At 35.4% G+C, this 25,991-nt stretch overlaps 1 protein-coding gene across 9 annotated transcripts in view; it reads right to left on the reverse strand.

Moving 5' to 3' along the window:
• Positions 1–1,310: 1,310 nt before the first annotated feature.
• Positions 1,311–25,991, reverse strand: part of LOC117334131 (fibroblast growth factor receptor-like 1) — a 285,047-nt gene continuing 260,366 nt past the window's right edge. For 3 of the 9 annotated variants that reach the window (XM_033893590.1, XM_033893595.1, XM_033893591.1), the window contains 7 exons: positions 13,872–14,091; positions 12,899–12,922; positions 8,416–8,463; positions 6,317–6,622; positions 5,546–5,620; positions 3,774–4,671; positions 1,311–3,411 (listed from right to left, as the gene is read on the reverse strand). In XM_033893590.1, coding sequence (XP_033749481.1) covers positions 4,547–4,671; positions 5,546–5,620; positions 6,317–6,622; positions 8,416–8,463; positions 12,899–12,922; positions 13,872–14,091 — 798 coding nt within the window. In that variant the 3' untranslated portion in view covers positions 1,311–3,411; positions 3,774–4,546. The remainder of the gene's footprint in view (positions 3,412–3,773; positions 4,672–5,545; positions 5,621–6,316; positions 6,623–8,415; positions 8,464–12,898; positions 12,923–13,871; positions 14,092–25,991) is intronic. The other 6 variants (XM_033893593.1, XM_033893592.1, XM_033893594.1 and 3 more) reach the window with 6 other exon arrangements.

The following is a 25,991-nucleotide window of genomic DNA, read 5'->3' on the forward strand; positions in this document are numbered from 1 at the left end:
TAAAAAAGTTAACCCAATATCAAAATGTCGCATGCTCTTTAAGATGGGTCCCGCGTATTTACACTCAGCTTTTGTTTGCGTGAAAATATATAATTATTTTTATTTTCCATCTTTTGTTTAAACTATCAGCTTTGTGTTAATACAAAACTGAAATAGGTACCCGCATTGTATACGCCTACTCGGCGTAGAAGGTTTGGAATTGCACTATATTTGGCATTGAACAGACACGATGCACATGTTTATACTTTATTCGTGCGATTTAATTGATCGGGAAAGAGCATTATGGGTATCATTTTGTCACGTGTAAGTAGGTTTGCTGCCAAAGTGTTTTCCCAACCTGACACGCCAAGAAGACGTATAAAATGCAGGTTCCTGTAAAATCCAAGAAATGATTTTGTCCATTGTATAACCTTATATTTTACCATACTGTATTTTCCTGTTTATCTGACAAATTGTGTATTGCGGCAAAACATATACAGAAGTGTAAACTTTTCAAAGGCTGTCGGTGTGTGCCACACGTTTTGAGTAACGTAACCATAGCCACATTTATCGTTTCAGACTGTATACAAGAGTGTTCCTATATGTTCTGTTTTTTTATTTGTGCGTGTGTTTTGTTTTGTTTTTGTTTTTGTTTTTACATATTTTCCATTGTTCGTTTGTTTGGCTTAGCTTCGTGTTATGGCCAATTGTTACTCGCCAATTTCTGGCCCTAATGACCTTTACAGTGTTGGTGTATTAAACCTCTAATGACCTTTACAGTGTTGATGGGCCGTTAAGAAAGTATTAACTGTCTCATTGGGGAGATCATCTTTGAATTAAACATCTTCAATCTAGTTACGTTGATACAGATTTTGTTACAAATTCTGGATGCGAATTGATGCAATTGGCCAATTCATGACAATATATTTTGAATGTTTTCAATGAATATATGTATAAATTGAATATATTTGAATAAAAATTCAATAATTTTTTGTTATCGATACATCACGTGATCATATTTGGTTTTCTAAGAGAAATGTGTTGCAGACAGCAATTCAAATATCTGATGTAACGTGGACGACATATTCATGTTAACAGCTGTGGTTCATGATAAGACTGCTTTCACAAGGCAAACACTGGAGTAATGTCAACACTTGCTCTTTTATTTTGTCACAATAAACAATAAATAACTCTTTGATTTAAACAAATAAAATAAATGCGACGTAATAATAATATATGACAATGAAAAAATGATATAATAACCTACATGCGTATGCTTAGGATCATAGAGTACGGTCCAAGAGCTCGGCAATGGTGTCATCATGTCTTATCGTTAAAAACTATGACGTCACTACTTAATTGACGAAATTATGATGCAATAAACACAATATCAGACTTTTGTGATCATGATGGTGAAATGAGACAACAGTGGTATATTGATGGAGCAGTTTATACAGATAACAATAGTTTAAGTAAACATACACAGATAATAGACTAATTGGATAGATCTCACTGTGATCATAATACACAATTACCGATATTATACACAATGATTTCCTACACTGGTCTATTGTCAGCTTAGGATCGTATCAAATAACATGTTAGAAACAAATCGTCACACAAAACAAGAGACGAACATGGATGGTCATGGCGGATGATTCAGTAGACTTTCGAAATTGCTAAAATGAAACTCTTATTTGTTTCAAGTCGAATATTTTTATTTACAATGAATGAATCGCAAAAAGGGTTTACTGAGGTACACTAATTATACCACGTAGAGTTGATGTATTTCTACAGTCAAAAGTATTTACATAACAATCAATCAATACTATGTAGACGATAGCCGATAGTATATTTTTTTGTAAATTAATTTGAATTTTAAACATTGCATTAAAACATACCATTTTGCATATGAATATGAACTTATCGAGATAGTAAATATTTACTTTTGTATTCTAAAAGGAAGAAGTTGTTTATTTTCGTGCTATTTCTATCACTTAAATACTCCTTAAAATTAATAACATAAAAATGTAAATGTAAAAGGCTTACTAAATATTTAATATCACAATATGAATGCTATAAATAAATGTATTAAAAAATACACGCATTCAGCGAAGAAGAATGGCATCGCATTACGTATGGATACAATCATGTCATGTGCCAGGTAGTTCATTGTCAAAACCCGCAGATAGAAAAAATACTATTGTTTTCGTAATACATACCATGTACATTCTACCACAGGGCAAAGCTATCATAATGATAATTGTTTGTTTTTAACAAAATGTTCTAAAAACGCATGTCGCTTAAGTTAAACTGTCGCATTGTGATTATAATGTGGGGCTGTCAGCAAAAAATATTTATTTCACGATCTTCATTACTTTAAGAGAAAAAAGGTCGCATACGTCTTAAGCAGAAATGCCCCAATTAACATCAACTGCCTTCCGTTACACAACGACAAATGATGATATAGAGTAAATGTTTACATTGGAAGGCAATGGAATAACAATGCATCCTTGCGTGCAAAATAAATGTTCATTGAGACATGTTTGGGACAGATAATTTAAAAGAAAACGAAAAAAAAAGAAAAGATTCTGTGTTATTGTTAAGTAAAACGTTGAAAGGGTTTTACTTTCATTACTTCTTTTGCGTTTGTGAGCAAGAAATTGACTAGGATACGTAAATAATACATATTATTTTAGTTGAAACAATACTAAATATGTTTCAATCACTTACTCAGCAAACACACACTTTTGATAATACCTTGCATACTCAAACTTTTCACTCAGAACAATTAATCCTACCCGTACACCACGATCACACGTAGTCTCATACACAATGAAGGTGAATCCATCTTACAACCATCTGTGTTTCAATTCGGATACTTTTGTAGACATGGAATGCTTATCCAGTAATGTAGATATCATTATACGTATATACATGTAACAGGGACACATAATATTAATGATTTCATCCTCTCGAGTGATGAATTGAATCATGTAACTATAAAGTGAATCAAACTAGAATGAAATGTCTTTACCATATATTACGCCAATTTGTATGAATCAAATATCTTTACCATATATTACGCAAATTTGTATGAATCAAATATCTTTACCATATATTACGCAAATTTGCATGAATCAAATACGTATGGAACAATGAGATGGTTTTCAATGTAAAGAGATTCTATGTTTTCTGGTATTTTATCAATAACCCATTAAGGTAACGAACGTTCTGTCCCCAATTACACATTAAAATATATTAGTATCATTACATGAGGATTCGAATATACCAACATCAGTCTTCGTGGACTTATACAGTTTAATATACTGTTATTTAACATTATTCACAACCTGGAGCAATTTTTACTATCAGTGAACAGAACGATGCCCTTAAATATTTTGATCAGCATTATCCGGCGATTGAAGACAACTGAAAAAAAAGAAACGTTACATGTATAAACCCGTCGTTGTAAAACAGTATATCGGAATGGATTCGTAAGATCGTAACAATGTACATAAATGCCCTGTAGTGAGTAACACTCCATCATTGACTACAAGTGGAAATGTAGGTTTGTGCATTTTCATTGCTAAAGCTATTCATTAATGATACTTAATGATACTAACGATTACGATTGTTTCTTAAAAGGTATCATAACCACGACAGCACATCCGATCTGAAGACGAAATATTGATCGGCATAGTTAATGGTAAAGAATTTGCGGATTTCCCCCCATATTAACTACAAATATGACATTCATTAGAATAAAACTTCATATAGTTCACGTAACTCACCAATAGAAGTCCGGTCCTGTTGTAGCGTTGGTATTTATCCAGATGTGATCGACATAGTTTACATTTAATTATGATAGATTGTTTTTCGTATAAAATATAGACATTGTTATCCAGATCTCTTTATCTGCATTGAACCTTTTGGTAAATACGTTTAGTTATATGTTTCACTAGCATGCAGCTAGTTTTGCATCGTTCGCTATGTCGGTATTCCGTAGACGTTATTGATTGGTACGTACATATGCCGTGTTGTGGATTTCATTTCCTATATATATATATGTAATATATATATATAATGTAAATAAATATAATTATATACAAATGTACATCTTTACCACGTGTAGTGTGGTCTACCGTATATGTACAACCAGTTCACGACTCACTTCACATATATATATTTCTTTACATGTTTATGTTACACTATATACACTGTCAAATATTGACGACTCTACAAAGACCTATCAGTTTTTAGGAGGTGATGTGTAAAGAACATATACCAAGTACATGTCTAACTACATAGTACAGTTGTATCACTGGCGTTGTCCCTAGCAACAATTACACAACTTCAGTCCCCTATTCGTTCCAATTTATGTTCAATCTTTTAACAAGCCTGTTGAATGATGACGTCATTCCCATCGTTACTCACAGCATAATTAACAGGCAGATTCGTGGAATTGATGTAGTTAAGGCACAGTTGTATCAGAATTTGTCGCTAAAATCCAAGTTCCCGCGTAAAATCCACTGCGCGTGCGGATACTATGAGCCTATTTGACTTGTCACCTGATGGTCGATATCAGACCTATCAATAATGTCACTAGGAAAACGGAAAAAGAGTGCAATTGGCGTACACTGTTATTTCCCCTTACTGTATTTCGCTGCAATTCGGGATTTGCTTCCGAATCTGAAAAACAAGAGAACAAAAACTGTCTGAAATTTGTAGAGGTATAATATTTTGTCAATCATGATAATGGATATAATGAACCTCATTTAGTACATATGCATCTTTTATCTGTTATTTTTTTTTATCAAATTACCATAATTATATTGTTAATACTACATAAACAATATACTGTTATGACCAAGTTTTTTTCAAATAAGGCTTTATAAAATACACTTTTTTAATATTCATATAATAAACAAGAAAGAGGTAAGCAAATACAAAAAGATCGTGAATGATTGTGACAACAAAAATACAAAATAAGGTGATAGAAACAAAGTTTAAAGGTCAAGTATAAAGACGGTGTTCTGGTCAAAGTCGTTCAAAGCCACATTCATATAAATACAAAATATTCAAATTCAAAATGGTCTTGATTGAGTTTCGGAATTTCCCAGAAATGGATATCTTTGTGAAGAATCATCGAACACATGAACAAGATAAGGTAATAAGTTTAGGAGGCTTTGAGCAACTGTTACCAGGTGGAAATCACAATTAGGTTACCACAAGTAAATTTATAATTCGAAAAACAACATTACGTGTTATTAATTTTCATGGATTGAGTAATTACCTATAACGTAGACATCAATCAATTTTGTATCGTACCTGTTAATTTGTCAAAATACATTTCACGTACTTCATTTCGATATCTGACAATATAATACCGATGAAAGCCAATGGTTATTTATTGCTCATTGTTCATCATTGTTTTCGTAAGGTTTTGTTTCTAATTGAAAAAAAAAAAATCTTGATTGTTGGTAAGGTGTTGTTTTAGGACTTGCACGATTTACAATACCAAAGACAAGGAAGCCACCGTGGTAACCAGAACGGGATTGCCTACCGTCATTGGGGCTGTCTCCGCCGATTGTCTTACCCTTTTTATCATCATTACGCTTTTTTAAATTCTTTTCCACTGCTTCAGCAAAAAGGAAATGGAATGGAAAAAAATATAATTAATTCATTAGATATGCATATATAAATAGAACCAATGCATTAAAAATTAGCCATAAATGACAATTAACTTACATATTTCAATACTATTGTGTAATGTACTAAATGTCATAGTTATTCATCATCCTATATTAACAATGCGAGACCACCAGGACATTAATGAATAGCAACACGCGTTAGGGTACGCTTAACAGTACAGTTACATTTAAGTACATTTAAAATTATAGATTTAATCTAAGCAATATCGGTGGATGTCTTATTTCCTCGTTGTAAAATGCTTCTCCCTTCATTGCTTAAACCCTATTTGTATATTCATGCTCCGGTTTGTATATGATAAAATCATACCAAATATTTTATATAAATCAGGGATAGGAATATTTGTTTCATCTTTAGTTGTCTGCTTGTTCCATCATACTATATATACACACACAAAGCTACGAAGCGTGAGTTCCGCAAATGAGGAGAGCAAACAGATAAAAGGTGGCCACCAGGTATAGCAACAAAGTATCACAATGTACGAGACATGATCAACAAAACACAAACAATATATATATATTTATATAGATAAATTGTGGTGAAAAACGTAGAAGAAATGTGATATCATTTTCGAAATAAAAAAGTCTTATTTTTATGATGTAATGCTTATGAATCAAATATTTACCGCTTAAAATATGCACTGTTTTACTGGTCGTGTCCAGATCTGAGCTCCGACACACATAATTGCCCTTGTCGGCATCCGTGCATCTTTCTATGATGAGTGTACTAATGAGTGACCGTCCTGGTACTTCGGGGACTTTGTTCAGTATCATCAGTCGCTTGGCGTATTTTTTATCGCTTGAGCTGATAATATGGCCGTCGTGGAACCAGTCGACCGCCGATGGCGCCCTTGTAACCCCGGTCGCATTACATGTCAAATTAAGCTTTTGGTACATATTGATAAATACTGCACCATATATCTCTATAGCTGCTGAAAGGAAAGTGAGGAAAACAAATTTGACACTAGTGCAATGAAGCAGAGAATACATTTCATACAGCAATTGTCAATTGTGTTACTAGCGATTTGTAATTTCTGAAATGTTATCATTCGAATTGCAAATGGACAGATACCATCAATCCCTAGATAAAATTATTATGGATGAAGTGTGTACCGACAGTGATTTTTATTACTACTGACAGCAACACTATGTATTCTGCTATCTCCTTTGGTCATCCCGCTTTCCTGATGGACTTATTATGGAATTGTGCCAGATATAGGTGTTAACATTTGAATGTAGAGCTTAGCCGGCAAGTGAATGTACTAACTTTTTGTTTAACACTACTTGTAGAGGGAAATCAAACGAGAGATTGGTGAAACGTTATCTTATAACTAAATGGGACAAATGAGCCGGCTTTTGACAGTATACTCAATCGAACAGTCATGACATGCTTGCTTAATAGTTACAAGAAAAACATGTTAGCCTTTGATTGTATTGATGTGGTTGAATCAGACAAGGGCGACGGATTTCCTGATAAAGGAACCGAGTTAAACACTACTGTCAACAATTCATCATAAAGTAAAGTGGAATGAGGCAAACGCGATACATGTAAGACTTGACTATGAAGCAAAATGGGATAAGAGTTGACATATCATTGAATATGATAATCGTCTAAACGTGTGATTGAATAAGTTCCCCCAACCCCTTGTTTTACTGATAAGTGGAACTCGACAATCGTTGGAACTTTGACAGTAACATGGAATGAGAAAGACATTTTTACACCTGATTATATGGTGGAATGAGAAGAAGCGTGTTAACACCGGGCTGTATGGTGGAATGAGAAGAAGCGTGTTAACACCGGACTGTATGGTGGAATGAGAGAGACGTGTTAACACCTGACCGTATGGTGGAATGAGAGAGACGTGTTAACACCGGACTGTATGGTGGAATGAGAGAGACGTGTTAACACCGGACTGTATGGTGGAATGAGAGAGACGTGTTAACACCGGACTGTATGGTGGAATAAGAATCGTGTTAACACCGGACTGTATGGTGGAATAAGAATCGTGTTAACACCGGACTGTATGATGGAATGAGAAAGACGGGTTAACACCTGACTGTATGGTGGAATGAGTAAAACGTGTTAACACCGGACTGTATGATGGAATAAGAAGCGTGTTAACACCGGACTGTATGGTGGAATGAGAAAGACGGGTTAACACCTGACTGTATGGTGGAATGAGAGAGACGTGTTAACACCTAACTGTATGGTGGAATAAGAAGAAGCGTGTTAACACCTGACTGTATGGTGGAATAAGAAGAAGCGTGTTAACACCGGACTGTATGGTGGAATGAGAAAAACGTGTTAACACCTAACTGTATGCAGAAAAAACATATTTACACCTGGCTGTATAATGGAACAAAAATTATAATTACAATGAAAAGACATGTTAACACATGATTATTGCAAATTTAAAACTTTCCCAGAAGCTAATGTTCATTTGCAATCGATTAAGCAATGGGTATACAATATACCTGCATATGCTTTGTCTATAATGTATAACTTTGAAGAGATAACACCCCCCCCCCCCCCCCCCCCCCCAGTTTTTGAACAGTATAATGGAACCATATATCAGAATGTGTATGTATTTGGACTCCTTGTTGCCGTATGCACTGTATTGTACATCAAATATGGTTGCTATTTTTCCCTACGAGTCTTTAAGCTTGTCGTGTTTAAGATGTTCAACCATTTGGTTTCATTATAGTGTTTTTGGATTGAGCTTACCTCCCGTCGCATCCTCCTCGACAGAAGTGGAGTGAATTTTTTCTTGCCCTGAAAGCAGTAGCTTCATTTCAAAAAGGAATGTTCTCCCATATGTTTGGGCAATTTACCTAGTAGCCTCTCCAGTCAACAGTAATAAACACATTGTGCACAGTATAACAAACAGCCAAAAGATAATTAAACACCAGAGTAGAGATCAGCACGTGCACTCGAGCAAGCATAACGTAAACAGTTCAAAAAAAAAATTAATGATTTTTTAATTACAACACGCATTCAAAATGGGCATACAGTATTTTGTCTTATTTGCATGCATTTTACTTTGAATCTATTTCTTTTACGTTTGGCAGATGAAACATTGATATGATAATGGAATTTATCACATCAATTAATGTAACAGAGTCAGTTAACAAACGTTGCTATCAAATGTTTATCATCATTTCTTTTGTATAAATAAGATACGTTGTCAAGTATTTGATGAAGTCATGCAATCATTATTTCTCCCATCGTTCACGGGTCCGTCGTCAATTTTACTATGATATGACAGATTGCACGTTATTGCAAGAATGAATTGTCGTCACCGCAATAATTCAATGACATCAGGCAACAAAGCAATGACGTCACGGCAACATTCCAACCGCACCGCGCCAACATTGTGCCACATTGATATATATATATATATTTTCAATATTAGAATAATTGCCAAGTTAAAACAGTCTGATGGGAGAAAAATAATCATTCCATACCTTGAGGATGCGATAAAGAAATCTCCAAACCTTGGGATAATATTCTTGATTGTTAAACCCTCAAAAAAGTCTCAAGTTAGACAACCTTATTACCATCCCTAGGATTGGAGTTTTCTCTATCACGCCCTCAAATTAGGGAAATTATTCTATTAATTTACATGCGGAGAGAACGTTAATAAGATAGTGACAAAAAAGCAATGCCATTTATTTAAGCACATCCATGTTAATAGAAAAAGTTGCAAAATCAGACAAATTATTGTATAAAGTAGTATAATTATGAAATATTGTGAGTGCGAGACAACGTATGCTGATATATGTAAATTTATTTAATGTACTATACATCGATCAAGATAGCGTTTGCATGTGGTGTTACATATTTTTATGAATAAAATGTACCAGTAAATTATGTATTTCATTCGTTATTATTTTAGATATGAATTACACCAAAGGAAGTAATAAAACCTGGGTCATAATTGATAATGTTAGGTAAATTAAGTGCTGGTTGGGGCCTGCACATATTAATCTTTATACATGTACGTGTATCAAGGTTAAATTTTAAAAAAGTGACATCTAATGAATGCTCCTCAAACATGTATGAAAACCCCCACTAAATTCTCATTTGTTTTCACACCAGACTTATAAAATATTATATAATATTGATGTTTGTAAATCTAAATTAAGAAAGCCTCAGTTTTGACATGTGTTTTCATATAGAGTGTGAACAAGAAGACAGATAGGTAATTTTACAGGAAACCATTAATGGCGTTTCATTATATTACAACAGAATGCGTCCCATGTCCAGAAAAAGTGATAAATGAACTACAGGACAAAAGGTTTGAGAAAGATAACGGTGATTTATTGAACCATGCTCAAAGTGATGAAGACACATAAACACATTCCTCTGCCGTCACGTGATGTTTTGCGGAAGTGTGATCTGTATAGCAACAGTTTTACGATAAGACAAAATATAAAATATGACAAATACATGTCGAGAAACTCTATGATAAAACAAGCAAACGGGTTTCTGTTTGCGAAACAAACATTGGTATGAATCAGTAGCAAAGAAATGAGTGAATCAAATGTATTCAGCTGTTGACTGGAGGTATCTTAGTGGCATTGATTCATCACTTGGTTAGTATTGGTTAGTTGTAGGTTAACGGGCATTTTAACACACTGAAAAATCAAACTCGCACCAGTAAGTGAGGTCCGTTTAAAACGTAATTATATGACATGTCTGTAATGTTATTTGCGGTGACAACAGGAGATATTGAATGCAGGGTTAGTGTGTATTCCAAGGGCAGATATGAATTTAACTAACTCTAAATGTATTGTAGTAGAGTTAGCTAAACTATAATTAGTAATGTATTCTAGATGAATGACACTATGTATTATAGTGGGTTAAACATAGCTATTTTTTTTTTAATTTTAATAAACTGCCTGTGTGGTATTAGAGAGAGATTAATTATGTTTGTTAAAAAACAAGGAAATGTACTAAAAATTACTCTGACGGTGTCGTAGTAGGCGGAAAGTAAAATGAAGTGGTTAGTGTGTTTTCAGAGGAAATGTGCTAAGCTAACCATACACACTGTTAATTGTGTTAAAAACAACAACATAATATCACTTAGGGAGACAATTGGTAGCGTGTGTATATAAATCGTTATTGTGATTGTAATGCAAAAGTGTTTTTTTAAACATAAGTAAATTAAATGTAGATACATGTATATTATTTGTTATAACATTGTTATATACCACTGCTTGTTGGAACAAAAACTTAATCATTATATATCCTTATGAAGCTGACAAGAACGGTAGAGGTTTTTTCATGTCCATTGTTTCAAACATTTATCTATACTACAGGCCGTTTTAGCAATGTATTGCCGTAAACTCTTATTCGCAAGCTTTATTGCACACGTGCAGTTATCAGTAGGTAATTGTAGAAAAGAGACATTGAATTTGTTAGTCGCATCTTGATAATTCGACAACAAAGTGTTTCGAAGAAGTGAAAGTTTGGTGTTTCACACATAACTGACAACAATGAATGCAGTGGCCGAGATAACACAAAGGGCAAATAGCTTTATCTACAGAGTTTTATATGTATTATCCTTATGCCAAGGTCGCGTACTTTGAATACACATTCGTTTAGACGTTACATAATCGCTGTGTCTCGGCCACATGCACACGGAATCGTCAGAGCGAACGCCTAATGAAAACTTATGACCGGCATCTTGAAAGCTTTTATCTAAGAAGCGCACCACGTTCTGATGGTTTATGAGAAACTATAGATTTTTTCGCGCTTGAAACCATATAAACTTGGTGTCTGTCCTTTACTGTCGGCTTTGTAATACATCAACTTAGGTGTATAACACTACCTCCCACATCTAAATGGAATGTTTCTATCCAAACATTACTGATACATTACTTATTAATGATGCTTTCTTCTAAAACAAAGTTAAAGTGTAAAAGAAACAAATAGTGAAATTTTATTTTGTATTATATTATATGAAATCGAGTTATCGTCCCCTCATAAAAACACGGTATGCTCAATGTCCTGATGATAGGGCGTAAGAATTGTACCTGCTGTCCCTACTGCATTGATCGTAAGAGGCGACTAAATATTAAGGATCGTATTCTTTCACTTTTTTCTAACAATTTTCCTCTGACTAATGTCTCCCTTGACATTACCTCACGTTTGGTCTGAAGTTGAGCGTTCGCCCCATGAGGATTGTTCCCTGGCCGCGTCATACCAAAGTCTCTACTTTCAATTCCTGCCTAGCTGTCAGCCTTACGGGAGTTGGACGACTGGTTCGTCCATTGGCAGTATAATGTGACCGAGTTGGGTGTCCTGCTTGGTGTCTTTAGGCCATATGTTTTAGTAGTACATGTACTCGCGCCATAACAAAGAGATATACCATAGCCTGTCAACGCACGCGCTCGTGTACCACACGCATGCGCATTGCAAACAGCGGAGGCCGTCACCAAATGGCCATAGTTGTTGGTAAGACGTTAAACAATACAAAACAAGCTCTTTTTTTCTGTATCTAATAAATATGGCAACGACTGTATGTCAATTTTCCTATGTATTATAATATTGATATATGTACATAGAGTGTCTCTAGAATTACACAGGCAGATGTTAATTGTAGGGATTAAGAAAACGAACACTAGTATGTGTATCTTCATCCAAGTCATTGGGTGATTTGATAAAAACTATGACCCATAAAATGTTCTGTATCAGTATGCTGCGAGTTTAAATGTTAGTAAGGGAGGGTAGCAAACTACGTTCTATACTAGAACTAGGGTAAGTCAGGAAAGGGTGCAACATATTTGGTCACTCATCAAGTTATTGCAGTCTAGCTAGAGTGTGCGTAAGGTACGTAGGTAAACCAAAGGTATTGTTAATGTACATTGAACAACCATCATTTTATATTTCACATGAAATTCAACTTTACGTCATCTTCATATTAAACATTTTCAATCGAAATATTTGTATTTCTGCAATAGCTATGCCAATGTATAATGCATTGTTATTAACTTGATCGAGTGTGCACTGTTGTACCTAGACGGACTGATCCATATTCATCTTTAAGAGTTAACGACAGCTTTTGGTGGTGCATGTTTCAGTAATTCTCCATCGCGGAGTAGTTTGGGATATGCCACATCTTGATTATGAATTATGTTCAGTTCATTGATTGGCCAATTCACTTGTAAAATAGGCATTATAAAGTAATTTAAGTATTACCTACCTTTACGCTGTGGTTTTGTAGATGCTAAAACAAAGACAAAATTTATAATGTGAGCAGTATTGTGGACAGTGGTAGTATTGCAGGAACGTGTGTTTTTATTTTCAGGTACGCACGCGCTAGTTAAAGACATAAAACGTTAAAACGGAGTTGATATAAATGATAAAATATGTGATCCGATTTAAGACGTCTGATATGCTGCTGTGATAAAGCGGTGCAGAGGCACTTTTTGATAGGATTAGGCATTATTGTTGTAAATCTCTTTATGACTGGGGTATTGTAATTAATAATAAAACATAAATACCGGTCTATCGAAACAGTAAAACTGCGTATCAATCCAATTACATCAAAACCATAGCTCGTGTTTGAAACATACAAAAGATGAATATGCAGCATATGTTTATGATAAGAAACGGATATGTTTTCTTTGATGTCTTATGCTGTAGAAATATAAAAGATATTAAAAGAGTCTTGAGGAACGTTGTTTATTAAAGCTAGCCTTAAGTGAGATTAGCAGGAATATTTGAGACCCTCTCTCGGATGCATCCAAGGAACAGCAAACATTGCCGTCATGTTAATCAAGTGGCCACGATGATGACGTCACAATAACAAGTATTTACGCAATCGTTTCTTATTTAGTATTTTAGATCACGTTCAAATGTATATAGATCATGATGTGTTGGGGAAGTAATTAATGAGAAATGTAAATAACTATATATTGAATGAATAGTATGTTATCACTACTAAGTTAAATCGCTAGATATGATGATCTTTACGCTCAATTACGATACAATTATAACATGAATACCGAGCTACACATGTCTTTTATTTTGGGCATAATATGTTGAATGAATCTTTAAAACAAAATGAGATTTTTTATGCTATGTAAATCAGCGATATAACCACTGTATATACGGAGACATGAAGTAGGTTTAATTTAACATTGCTGTATAATAAAATGTAAAAGAATACTTACGTAGAACTATTAGGTTAATATGATATGTTTTCAGTCCTTTTGTAACAATCTGACATTCGTATTTCCCGGAATGTCTTGGTTCAGTTCGTTTTATTATAAGATCCCAGCGAGTTTTAAATTTGCCTGAGCGTCGGTAGTCCACGGACATCTCATCTACCGGAGCATACATATGTGTTCCTATAGATAGTGGGAAATCTTCCGAGACCTTCCGCCATACAACCTGAAATGTACAATGATATAGACATATAGTTGTTATTACTGTCAAAACACAAGAGTTAAAGAGGCTTACCCGCAGACGGACCGGTAAACGGCACATCTCCGATCACTAAATAAACTTCAGTACACGTTTCTATGTGACAAAATTAGAGGCTTTCCGGCTTTATTTCTTGAAAACAATTACAGAATATGTATTTAAAAGACGTTTTAAAACTCAACCTGAGAGGGAAATGTATGGAATATAACGGCAAATCTTCTTTGTAAATCGCCGCTGCCTTTGAAGTTATCACTGTGCGGCACTGTGCACGTGCTTGTTTCTTTGATGTGTCAATCAAATTAGACTCCACTTTATAGCGGGGACTTATTGCGGGTTGCGATTAAATAAATATTTAAAAAATGAGGTTTTAATATCACTTTTCAGCGTTTTATAAGGAAAATAAAATGAAAAACTCAACAATTCCAACAATCTGTCATGTGTAAAAAATCTTTTTCTATTAGCCAATTTTTCTGATCTCTCTGCGGGCAAGCCTCTTTAAGTCATATACATTACAAAATGTACCACGGGATAATGCGGAACGCATAGCTAATATCTATGTTGTAGCAGATATATTTGGTAGGTATTACTGGGTTTATAAACAATATAACGTCCTTCTTCCTTTTAAAGATTTTACAACAGCATGGCAAGTCTAAAAGTACTTTTCGAAACTGTTATAACATCACCGAAAAGTTTAACTCTCTGAAAGATGCCGATCTGTGTCACAAGATTTAATTAACAATAGCAATTTTTTCATATTAAACTGTTGTTAGTGTACCAATGTATGTTTACCTTTTTACATGTTTCATTTGTTTAATGTTATTTCATTTTTAGCCCACTTTATTCATCTGTTTTGGGCCCTAATGGACCTTTAAAGTGATGCTGGGCCGTTAAGAACTATTTAAGTAACTACTTTTCACGCATGCCTATACATTGTATACCTCCTAAAATGTTTCCATATGTTAGTGTAATGCCACCATTTGATTATTTCATGATTATTCCATCCTTAAAAAATTGACAAATTAGGAACTGACGGTAAGTGGACGAATGTACCGGATAACACTTCTATAATATAATACGTCATTTCAAGAAACAAATTATGCTGTGTATATTATTTTCACTGACAGTTTAATCTTTAAGTTGTCCAAACAACCATTTACACACCATATATAAACATAAACACATAATTCATACATGAATATGACCACCAGGATTTCAATTTATAAATTAATTTAAAGGTCAATGTAAACAGAAATCCCTTTGTTTGCATGTCATTAATTTAAATTATTTTCAAATGATCCTAAATAAAACGCTCGCTCTTCTATATAAATTAAGTGTACGCATACGTCATGATGGACTCTGACAGGGCGCTATGTTACACTGACACCACAGGATTAGTGGTTTGCTAGGTCCGTAACCTGTTGGATGACCGTTGAACGTAGATAAGACATAAATACTTCAATCTTGGTCAGAACATTTCCATTCTTAAGTTAGACCGTGACAGAATGTGAAGTTAAAGGTCAGCCCTGATAGCGTATATAATTTTGATTGATGTGTGGACAAATGCGGAGGTTACCTGGATTTTATCCAACTGAATTATCATGCATCAACGGTTAGCCCTCTCACCTAGTCCGTTCAGGGCCCATCGTGATTAACAAAGTATATGTGAATTTAATACAATCTAGACAGTATGTTATCACACCAGAGAAAAACCTAATATACACCAAATTACAGGGGTAAAATATCTTACGAAGAATGCGGCGATATAAATAAGATCAGTCACACCAACAAGCCAATTTTGATGTGAAAATGTTTTTTATGACCATTTTTTATCGTAATAATGACATAACCTAACTCATATCACCAAATGTCAAAACCAATAAAAAAAAAACCAAAAAACAAAAAAATGCAAAGAGGTCACACAACAAACTATTAACTAAAACAGCTGAAAAATTTGAGAGTTATAAAAATGGCATACCATCAGTAATAAAGTTGTACAATAACTTGAAAAATGTTCTCACTTGATCCAACATCTCGACAGCACAAACATAGGGTTCCCATGATATGGCATCCATATGTATACTCCCGTGGAGTCGATATTTAGGAATGCGAACATTTAATTTGTGTAATGTACATTCTTATAAGCAATATGTAGTTTTGTTTACTTGTTGAAAGATGCTATTTATAACTGTTAATTAGAGGATGTAATAAACTAATATATACGGCCACGACTGTATGTCAATTTTCCTATGTATTATAATATTGATATATGTACATAAAGTGTCTCTAGAATTACACAGGCAGATGTTAATTGTAGGGATTAAAATAACGAACACTATTGTGTGTATCTTCATCCAAGTTAGACAATAAAATATTGGTTAATTAGAGAATGTAAAATCAATTATATTTTAAAGTAAACACATGTTATGATGGTGGATGTCATATAAACATCAATAAGCCTCGGTAGCTGCGATCGCTTAAACACATTTCCAAACATTGTTTACAATAAAAGACTCAAGGTTAATATTGTGTTGTTTTTAAGCGTATCTTTTGTCAAACTGATTACTCTGTTACAATACCAAGACAAGGACAGTTCACTTCTAGAAATCAAGGAAAGAGTCGACTACACACATCAGTTGTTTTGCGAATTTTGGCGAAAACTCATCAATAAACCCTAGATGCTATTTTGACTCCGTAATGAACTGGTACATTGAAATACAATCCGGTTGTGGATCATTTGTTAGCGATACTTACATGTATAAAAGCTATTTGTATTTGCTGCGTAGAATCCGTGCATCGTGTAATTAAAGTATCAATGTGTTGTTGTTTATGTCTGCTGATTATGACGTTTGTTGTTTATGTTTATGTTTACTGTTTGTGTTCATATGTTGTTGGTCTTTATGCTTTCTGTTCGTGTTAAATTGTGTTTACATTTGTTGTTTGTATTTATTTTCGCTTTTTGTGTTGATGTGTTGTTTGTCTTTATGTTTGTTGTTTATGTTTCTTGCTTGTGTTTGGTGTTTATATTTGTTGTTTATGTTTGTTGTTTATGTTTGTTGTATATTTGTTTAGTTCGTTATATATTTCAATGCGTAACTTTTACCAATGTTAATTTTACTTAATTAAAGCTACAATATCGATAAGAATATTTAATTGGCCACTTGATACTCTTACATGTTCTTATATATTTTGTGTCATGAAAATCACTTTCATGTGAAAATCGGTCCAAACACAAGTTTAACATGGGAAACAAATGCCTGAATTAGTTTACCAAAAGTTTTCAATATTCGGTCAACTTAGAGTTGATATCCCATATGTTTACGATCTTCACAAGAGAAAGTCTATGTATCTCTTCCATAAGATTACCCTTGGCGTTGGCATGTGAAGCACCTACGTTACGTAACATCCAGACAATTGTATCATCGAGTTCACTTTTAATTGTTCGTTATTGCTATTACCATGTGAAGATGGTTTACGTTCTTGCTCACTGCTGAGAAAGAGGTTGATTTTCAGCAGGACACCAGTGGTATATCAATAAATCTTCACAAAAATATTACACGTAAAACGCCGTACAAACAAGACTGACTGGTTTGTAAATGTCTGGCAGCTTTTGCAGTCTTACTGGCGACCAATCCGCAAAATGCCATGAAATAGATTTGAACTGTAAAAACCATTAGATATGTCATTCAAGCAGACCTCAACGAAGATATTATTAATATGTGTATCCGATGTATATTTACTCTCAATACACGCGTTATATCGGTTTTTGGCGAAACATTGATTATCTATTTAGATAGGCATCATTTTCATCAAATCACCTCTAAACCACGTGCCACATGCCACACACCAAGCGATACACTATAAATATCAAGCTTAGTAGGTGTGAAGAGATTTACCTTAATAAAACGTAATATATATCATCAAAATATGTAGACCACCTCTCATGATGTTTTTTTTTAGGATCTGTAGTTATTGCATAACGCTAAGATATTTTGAAATGTATCCAGTTTCCTAAGATACGTTATAAGGATGAATGCTCTTTCCTAGACCGAGGAGGTTCGATATCAACATTCCTGTTCTCGAGTTAAAAAATTGGGCATTATTGGGTTTGTCTTAAACCAATCATTATGTTGCTGGTGACGTCAGTAAAGCTGGAGTAGCTTTCACTTCCGGAACACCTGGTGGTATCGTCTTCAACTTTTACAATATGGCTACCCCTGTAAATATGCCTTTCGTTCATAGATCTCTTGTTTCTTAAAATTGTAGTTAGGATTTCATTTTCATTTGCAGATATGCTGCATATAATAGGACTTCCTATGCATACAAGTGCATGTAGTACACAAATTGAAAGCAATGCACTAATTAGTCAATCAACATAGCAGTGCTAGTCGCGTTTTCAGAAACCTGGCAACGTCAAGTCCTCGTATGCAAATATTGTGATCTGCGGTTGAACTGTTTGCAACGGTGAACATCATACATGTGCAAGAGGAGTGGGAAAATGCACGGCTAGACCAGGGTTCGAACCTGGGACATCCGAACATTCAGCCGAATGATCTACCAATTGAGCTACTGGTCGCCGATGATCGACCTGGTCCAGTTCCGCTACTCTGTTCCCTCCCTTTTAAGTCTTCGACCCCGAAAGCCTATTAACTGACAACCCAGATTCGGGTATCCCCTTGTTAAGTATTCACCTCACTCTAAACAAGGTTTGGTCACTGGCACTAAATTTAAGAGGTGAGAAAAAATGCACGGCCAGACCGGGAATCGAACTTGCGACCTATCGCTCTCAAGGTAAACATCCTAACATTAGGCTAACACTAGGCTAAAGGGAGATTTTCGCTATTCTTAGCTAGTAAGGTGAGATGATACTCTCTTCTTTTACACATGTATAAGTAAACTGTAGTATACTATTAGTCAATTCTAAAGGATACGGTTCAGAATTGTGTAAATACCACATCATGTTTTTGTCGGATGCTTTGTCTCATGACAGCACACCCCGTAATCCGTATTAAAATAGGCTTAATTGTCACTTAGAATGAAATTACTGTTGTAGAATAATTTTTTTGTGATACTTTCAAACCAAGCTGAGAAACTGTGGTATTAAATTAAGGCCTAAAAGCTTTGTAATTGTAGAGGCGGCCAATGACAATAGTAAGAGGTCTTTGTGTGGGCGGGGTTTCCATGAAGAAAAGTTACTTACACAAGTAATTGGTGGCATGGGAGAGGAATTGACGCAAACAGAGACTATGGTTCAGAACAGAAAAAATAAACCCTCATACACGCAAGCATAGAACCGATGACGTCGGCTTGTCCCCTACAGTGCTTTAGTCTGTTGTCGATCGTACCAATAAAATTTCTCTCAGCAAGTCTTAGCGGATCAGTAAAGTACAATTCACTTCAATAGTTCTCCAGCTTTATATATTTATATAAATATCGCGAAACCCCTTGAGTAATTTTGCCTCCATCTTATACTAGCTGTGTATATTTAAAGTGCAGACTTATCAAAATGTGTCAAACTGTACGTGAAATGAATCCGTTATATTGTATCTGTAAAATATACTGTTCATATATAACGGTACAAACCCGACGTACTTCACACACGCATTCCCTAATCGGGATATATAACGGTAAGTGAACGCGTAAAAACCACTGCCAAAGGTATTTGAATAATGAAATTTGAAGGAAAGCGTGAAATACCACAGAGACCAATAAACCGGCACTACCAAATGTATATTCTATTATATCGCATCACACTTAAACTACCAACAATGTTATTTGAATAATGATATTTCAGAATAAGGAAAATCCCTCGGAGGTTACGCCGATACATATACAGCGATGAGATAGAGTGGTTTGGAGATGTATATATTGATCAGACAGAGGTACGTATTTGTGAATTATCTCTAGTTCCATGTTTTTATCTTGGTAGTCAGTGACTCCAAAACGCCCATACAGTACCTGTCTGTAGACCCAGGACGCATTTCGTAAAATATACATTGGACTAAAATTTGGATATCAAACTCAGTATATCGCGAATTCCATTTACAACAATAAAATACAAACAAATATCAAAACCTAAAAGGGAAGATTAGTTTTGCAAGCATCCACAAATTTTATAGAATAAAAAAATGCAATTTAATAATTTTATCAAAAAAAAAAAAAAAAAAATAGTCACCGAACAAAATGAAATTTTCTTCACTTATTCTTCAATATGAGCACGGTTAGATTACAAATATGTAATATGTACTTATTTTTGTTTTCTTGCTAAATTATCGTTAAATATGGTTATGTAATACTTAAAGATAGAAATATAGTTAAAATTGTGTCATCGTTTACATAAATCATATATAATGTCCAAGATTAAATGGAAATAATGAGTTTGTAAACTTGTATTAGATCGACACTTCAGCTCCGCTAATAATTGTTTTTCCTATTTTTACGATGTCGAAGTTTTATTTAGGTTACATGTATATCCAGTACACATGAGTAAATCAATTTCCGTCAGATGTCAGTAATTGTATTCCATTGTTGTGGTTACATTACCATCAGGCTAGCTCTGGTCGTTACCACCCTCTGGCCGTATCTGTACACGATACTGAGATATCTGCTATCGTCAGCCTGTCGTTTTGTCATCCTTATCAGACTCGTAATGGGATACACCCCACATTACGCCTTCTTGGAAAACTTTGAACACATGACTATACAATAAATAAATAAAACTGGCCGTATCGGACATCTTGTCCTTACTTCGCCGTGTTTCTTTCCCTAACGGCATCATTGTATGTTAGTAACATGATAATGTATTTTCTTAATGTTTCATCTTGCCTGTCGACCATATCTGTAATTTGAATTTTCTTCTTTTCAATTTTACATAATCAATAATATTTGCTATAGTAGATATCTTCGTGAATATCTGTTTGTATGGGTAGTCTCCCTTGGTATGTGTTGATAGATGTGATCATGAAATGGTGTCACATTATAAGCAAAGATCAAGCAATCTTTAAACGATAGTAGCATATTTCCCTTTGTCCACATCTAGTAGATGGATTTGAAAAAAAAAATAACTATGTAATATCAAGAGATTTTGATGACGTTTTACGCTACATTTGTGACCATTCTGTATTCCACCTTCTGGAACTATAGTTTGTAGACAGACATTGTTTTTGTTTTAATTTCGTTTATAATGGGTGAACTATTTTGAATCTTTGTCTATACTTATACATACTTATATAGATTAAGATAGAAAACGTTTTGATGATCTCTATGCTAGCCTGGTGAGCCACTAAATCATATCATAAACCAACTCACAACTCACGAAAAGACTTTCACGATTATATTCACCATTCCAGATAAGACTAACCTAGTTATGCTCACCCCAGACAAGGCTAACCTGGTTATGCTCACCCCAGACAGGGCTAACCTGGTTATGTTCACCCCAGACAGGGCTAACCTAGTTATGTTCACCCCAGACAAGGCTAACCTGGTTTTGCTCGCCCCAGACAGGGCTAACATGGTTATGTTCACCCCAGACAAGGCTAACCTGGTTATGCTCACCCCAGACAGGGCTAACCTAGTTATGCTCACCCCAGACAAGGCTAACCTAGTTATGTTCACCCCAGACCAGGCTAACCTGGTTATGTTCACCCCAGACAAGGCTTACCTGGTTTTGCTCACCCCAGACAGGGCTAACCTGGTTATGTTCACCCCAGACAGGGCTAACCTGGTTATGCTCACCCCAGACAGGGCTAACCTAGTTATGTTCACCCCAGACAAGGCTAACCTAGTTATGTTCACCCCATACAAGGCTAACCTGATTATGCTCACCCCAGACAAGGCTAACCTAGTTATGTTCACCCCAGACCAGGCTAACCTGGTTATGCTCACCCCAGACAGGGCTAACTGATTATGTTCACCCCAGACAAGGCTAACCTGGTTATGCTCGCCCCAGACAGGGCTAACATGGTTATGTTCACCCCAGACAGGGCTAACATGGTTATGTTCACCCCAGACCAGGCTAACCTAGTTATGTTCACCCCAGACAAGGCTAACCTAGTTATGTTCACCCCAGACAAGGCTAACCTAGTTATGTTCACCACTCCAGACAAAACTTACCTATATATATTCAGTATTCCAGACAAGGCTAACCTAGTTATGTTCACCACCCCAGACAGAAATGACCTAGTTATGGTAACTAGTAAAGACAGGACTGACCTAATTATTTTCACCTCCCAAGAAAAACTGACCTAGTTATGTTTACCACTCCAGACATGACTGACCTAGTTATGTTTACCACTCCAGACATGACTGACCTAGTTATGTTTACCACTCCAGAGAGAGCTGACCTAGTTCTGTTCACCACTCCAGACATGACTGACCTAGTTCTGTTCACCACTCCAGACATGACTGACCTAGTTATGTTCACCACTCCAGACATGACTGACCTAGTTATGTTCACCACTCCAGACATGACTGGCATAGTTTTTTTCACCACTCCAGAGAGAGCTGACCTAGTTATGTTCACCAGTCAAGGCTAGACTGGCCTAGTTCTGTTCACCAGTCAAGGCTAGACTGACCTAGTTATGTTCACCTCCCCAGAAAAAAATGACCTAGTTATGCTCGCCACTCCAGAAAAGACTAAGCGAGTTATATTCACCATTCCAGACAAGAATGAAGTAGTTATATTCACCAGCCAAAGACAGGGCAGTCATAGGCGTGTTCAACACTAAAGAACAGACTGACAAAGTTACTTTTATCATTCCAGAAAAGACTGACCTAGTTATGTTCACCATTCAAGAAAAGGCTGACATAGGCGTGTTCATAATTTCTGACAAAAAGTGACCAAAATATGTAACACTTCTCACACAATGTTTCACTTAGATTGTTAGTTAAAATAACATCGCATCGTCGATGAACAATATCAATATCAGGAATATTTTTTTCATTATTGTTATTATTCCAAATTATTTTATCATTTCCACTGCGTGAAAAATGCTATAAATGCTGAATGCTCGTATCTCTCCGTGGTAACAGTCATTGTTTCTCGCATGCTAAAACTGCATGTCTGAGCATTTATTTGTGTTTTGTGATCGATCGTGTTACGACAGTGAAACATTTTACGCAAACAATCAGATACCTTAATGGTTGAAAAATAGAAAATTAAATGAAAAATAAAACATAAAACAGGCCGCAATTAACCTTGAATGTAAAAACATGGGTCATTGAAATACCAGTAGGACACTAGTGTATGATATAGGGCAAATTATAGTGTGTAACACAATCGTTAGAGTAGCAACGTTTACCAGGGAGAATCTACAAAACAAACCGCCTGGGTCTATATATTTCAAATATTCTCCGAGACGCAATTTAGCTGACGTTGCCAGATGTTTCCTATACATACGCCTGTGCTATGTTTGATACGACACTTTTTGGTGTAGATATATTGAAATATAACGACCCAGTCCATTTTAAACTCTTACATGGAGTTTAATACATGTACATGTGTCATGTATGATATATACCCCGTAAAATTGATCCTAGTAATATATCTGTACTAGAAATTATACATTAGTCCTTTTAGAAAATGCTATTATTATTAACTTTCTGACGTCATTGTAAACAATACCTCGTTACGTCATACTATGTAAAATGTACAGGTTTAACATGTTCAGGTTCAGGTTGCCTTTTTGTGGTTAATGTTAAAATACTGTAAACGTATCAAATTTTGTGAGCTCAAATTTTAGCGCAAATCTAAATTGAAACAGATTAGCGGAACTATGAATTAGTACACCATGATTGCCATAGAAACTAATTTAGATAAAATACAATTAGCACTATCATAATTTAGCGGAAAGCTTCCAGGACCAAAACACTCTAACATAAGTTTACAGTTAAAACAATATTACCGCTAAAATAAGGTTACCGCATAAAAAAGGTGACCGCTAAAATAAGATTACCGCTTAAATACATTCATTTACAGTAGCAGTATTGTTGATCTATATTATGTAGTAATGCTGTATAGCAAATACAGCGACAAAAATAACCAGACATCATTAAGTTTGTATAATAGCAAAGGGTTACTTCAATCATGTACATATTTATTTTGGGAGAACTTTGATATGTGTATCCAAAAACCGAATACATGTACTTGTCTATGGAATCTTTTTATGGGGTTATTTCTGTTCCTGTATGATTTATTGATGTAGGTGGGTTCGGTCAATATCAGTTCGCTGGGAAAGTGTTGGCCTTTTGGCCGGAACATCCGTCCTATAATTTATAACTTGGAAACATCATTGTCCGTATGCATGCAGTTTCCGACTGGAGTTTGGAATATATCTGTACAAGTACAGACAGAAACGTTAATGAGCTGCTGTTTATATCGTGTGTAGTTTGTTTCCCAACATGCTTCATATAAATAAATTACCTATTGCCTAAGATAATAATGTCCTGTGTACCGTACATGTATACCGATATATGGCTTAGTGTAAAGCGCACTTTGCCTATGAAGACCAGTACCGATAAACGAATATACACTACCTTGAAAGCAGTCAAAGAGTTTACTTCTAATACACCTCCTCACTAATGAAGTACCTGTCTAAATAGTGACGTTTAACGTTAATGAACGAATTACGCCATTTAAAACATGAATGATTTAGACATCTTGTAGTAAACTACTTTACCTTAACTTCCAAACGTAAACTTATTGGCAATATATATATGAACAGGATACATTAATTGTACAGACACTTGCTTTGAACCACGTTACGATTTTACAACGCTTGGGGACAATGGAGTGTTGGAGTGTTATTTCCGCTCATTTAAGTTTCGGTGAAGTCCATCAATTAATTCACCACTGTACATATTATACATGTTATGTTAACATGTCATGTCCGTTGGACTTGAAACTATTGACATTACATAAGCTTCTAAACGAACCTCTCGACTCGTTCTTACATGTACCAAATGACATACTAAGACGGCTTCTCACAATGATAAGTAATATACGCGTGTTTCGGTGTTTACTACATTGTAACATGAGCATATATTTGTTGATAGTAATATTCGTTGTTCCTAAGCATTGATGTTTGGGTGGCACAGTGGTAACACACTTGACTCTCACGTTGACGTGCATATGGAAACGGTATTTGGTCACCTGCCCGACCACGTGGGTTTGGGTAGTCTGGTTTCCTCATACAGTAAGACCTCTCGCGCACTTCTAAAATACAGATTTGCATAGAGACTCATGCAAAAAGTACAAGGAGAATCAGACCAGGCGCTCCGGAGGAGCAAGTATATTCTGTTTCATCGACGACAACCGTCATACTAATCTAGGTCACGACGACACCCGTCATACTAATCTAGGTCATGACGACACCCGTCATACTAATCTAGATCACGAGGACACCCGTTATACTAATCTAGATCACGAGGACACCCGTCATACTAATCTAGGTCACGAGGACACCCGTTATACTAATCTATGCCACGACGACATCCGTTATACTAATCTAGGTTACGACGACACCCGTCATACTAATCTAGGTCACGACGACACCCGTCTTACTAATCTAGGTCATGAGGACACCCGTCATACTAATTTTGGTCACGACGACACCCGTCATGCTAATCTAGGTCACGACGACACCCGTCATACTAATCTAGATCACGACGACACACCGTCATACTAATCTAGGTCATGAGGACACCCGTCATACTAATTTTGGTCACGACGACACCCGTCATACTAATCTAGGTTACGACGACACCGTCATACTAATCTAGGTTACGACGACACCCGTCATACTAATCTAGGTCACGACGACTTCCGTCATACTAATCTAGGTTACGACGACACCCGTCTTACTAATCTAGAT

This window comes from Pecten maximus, chromosome 9 (assembly GCF_902652985.1).
Source record: "Pecten maximus chromosome 9, xPecMax1.1, whole genome shotgun sequence".
NCBI lineage: Eukaryota > Metazoa > Mollusca > Bivalvia > Pectinida > Pectinidae > Pecten > Pecten maximus.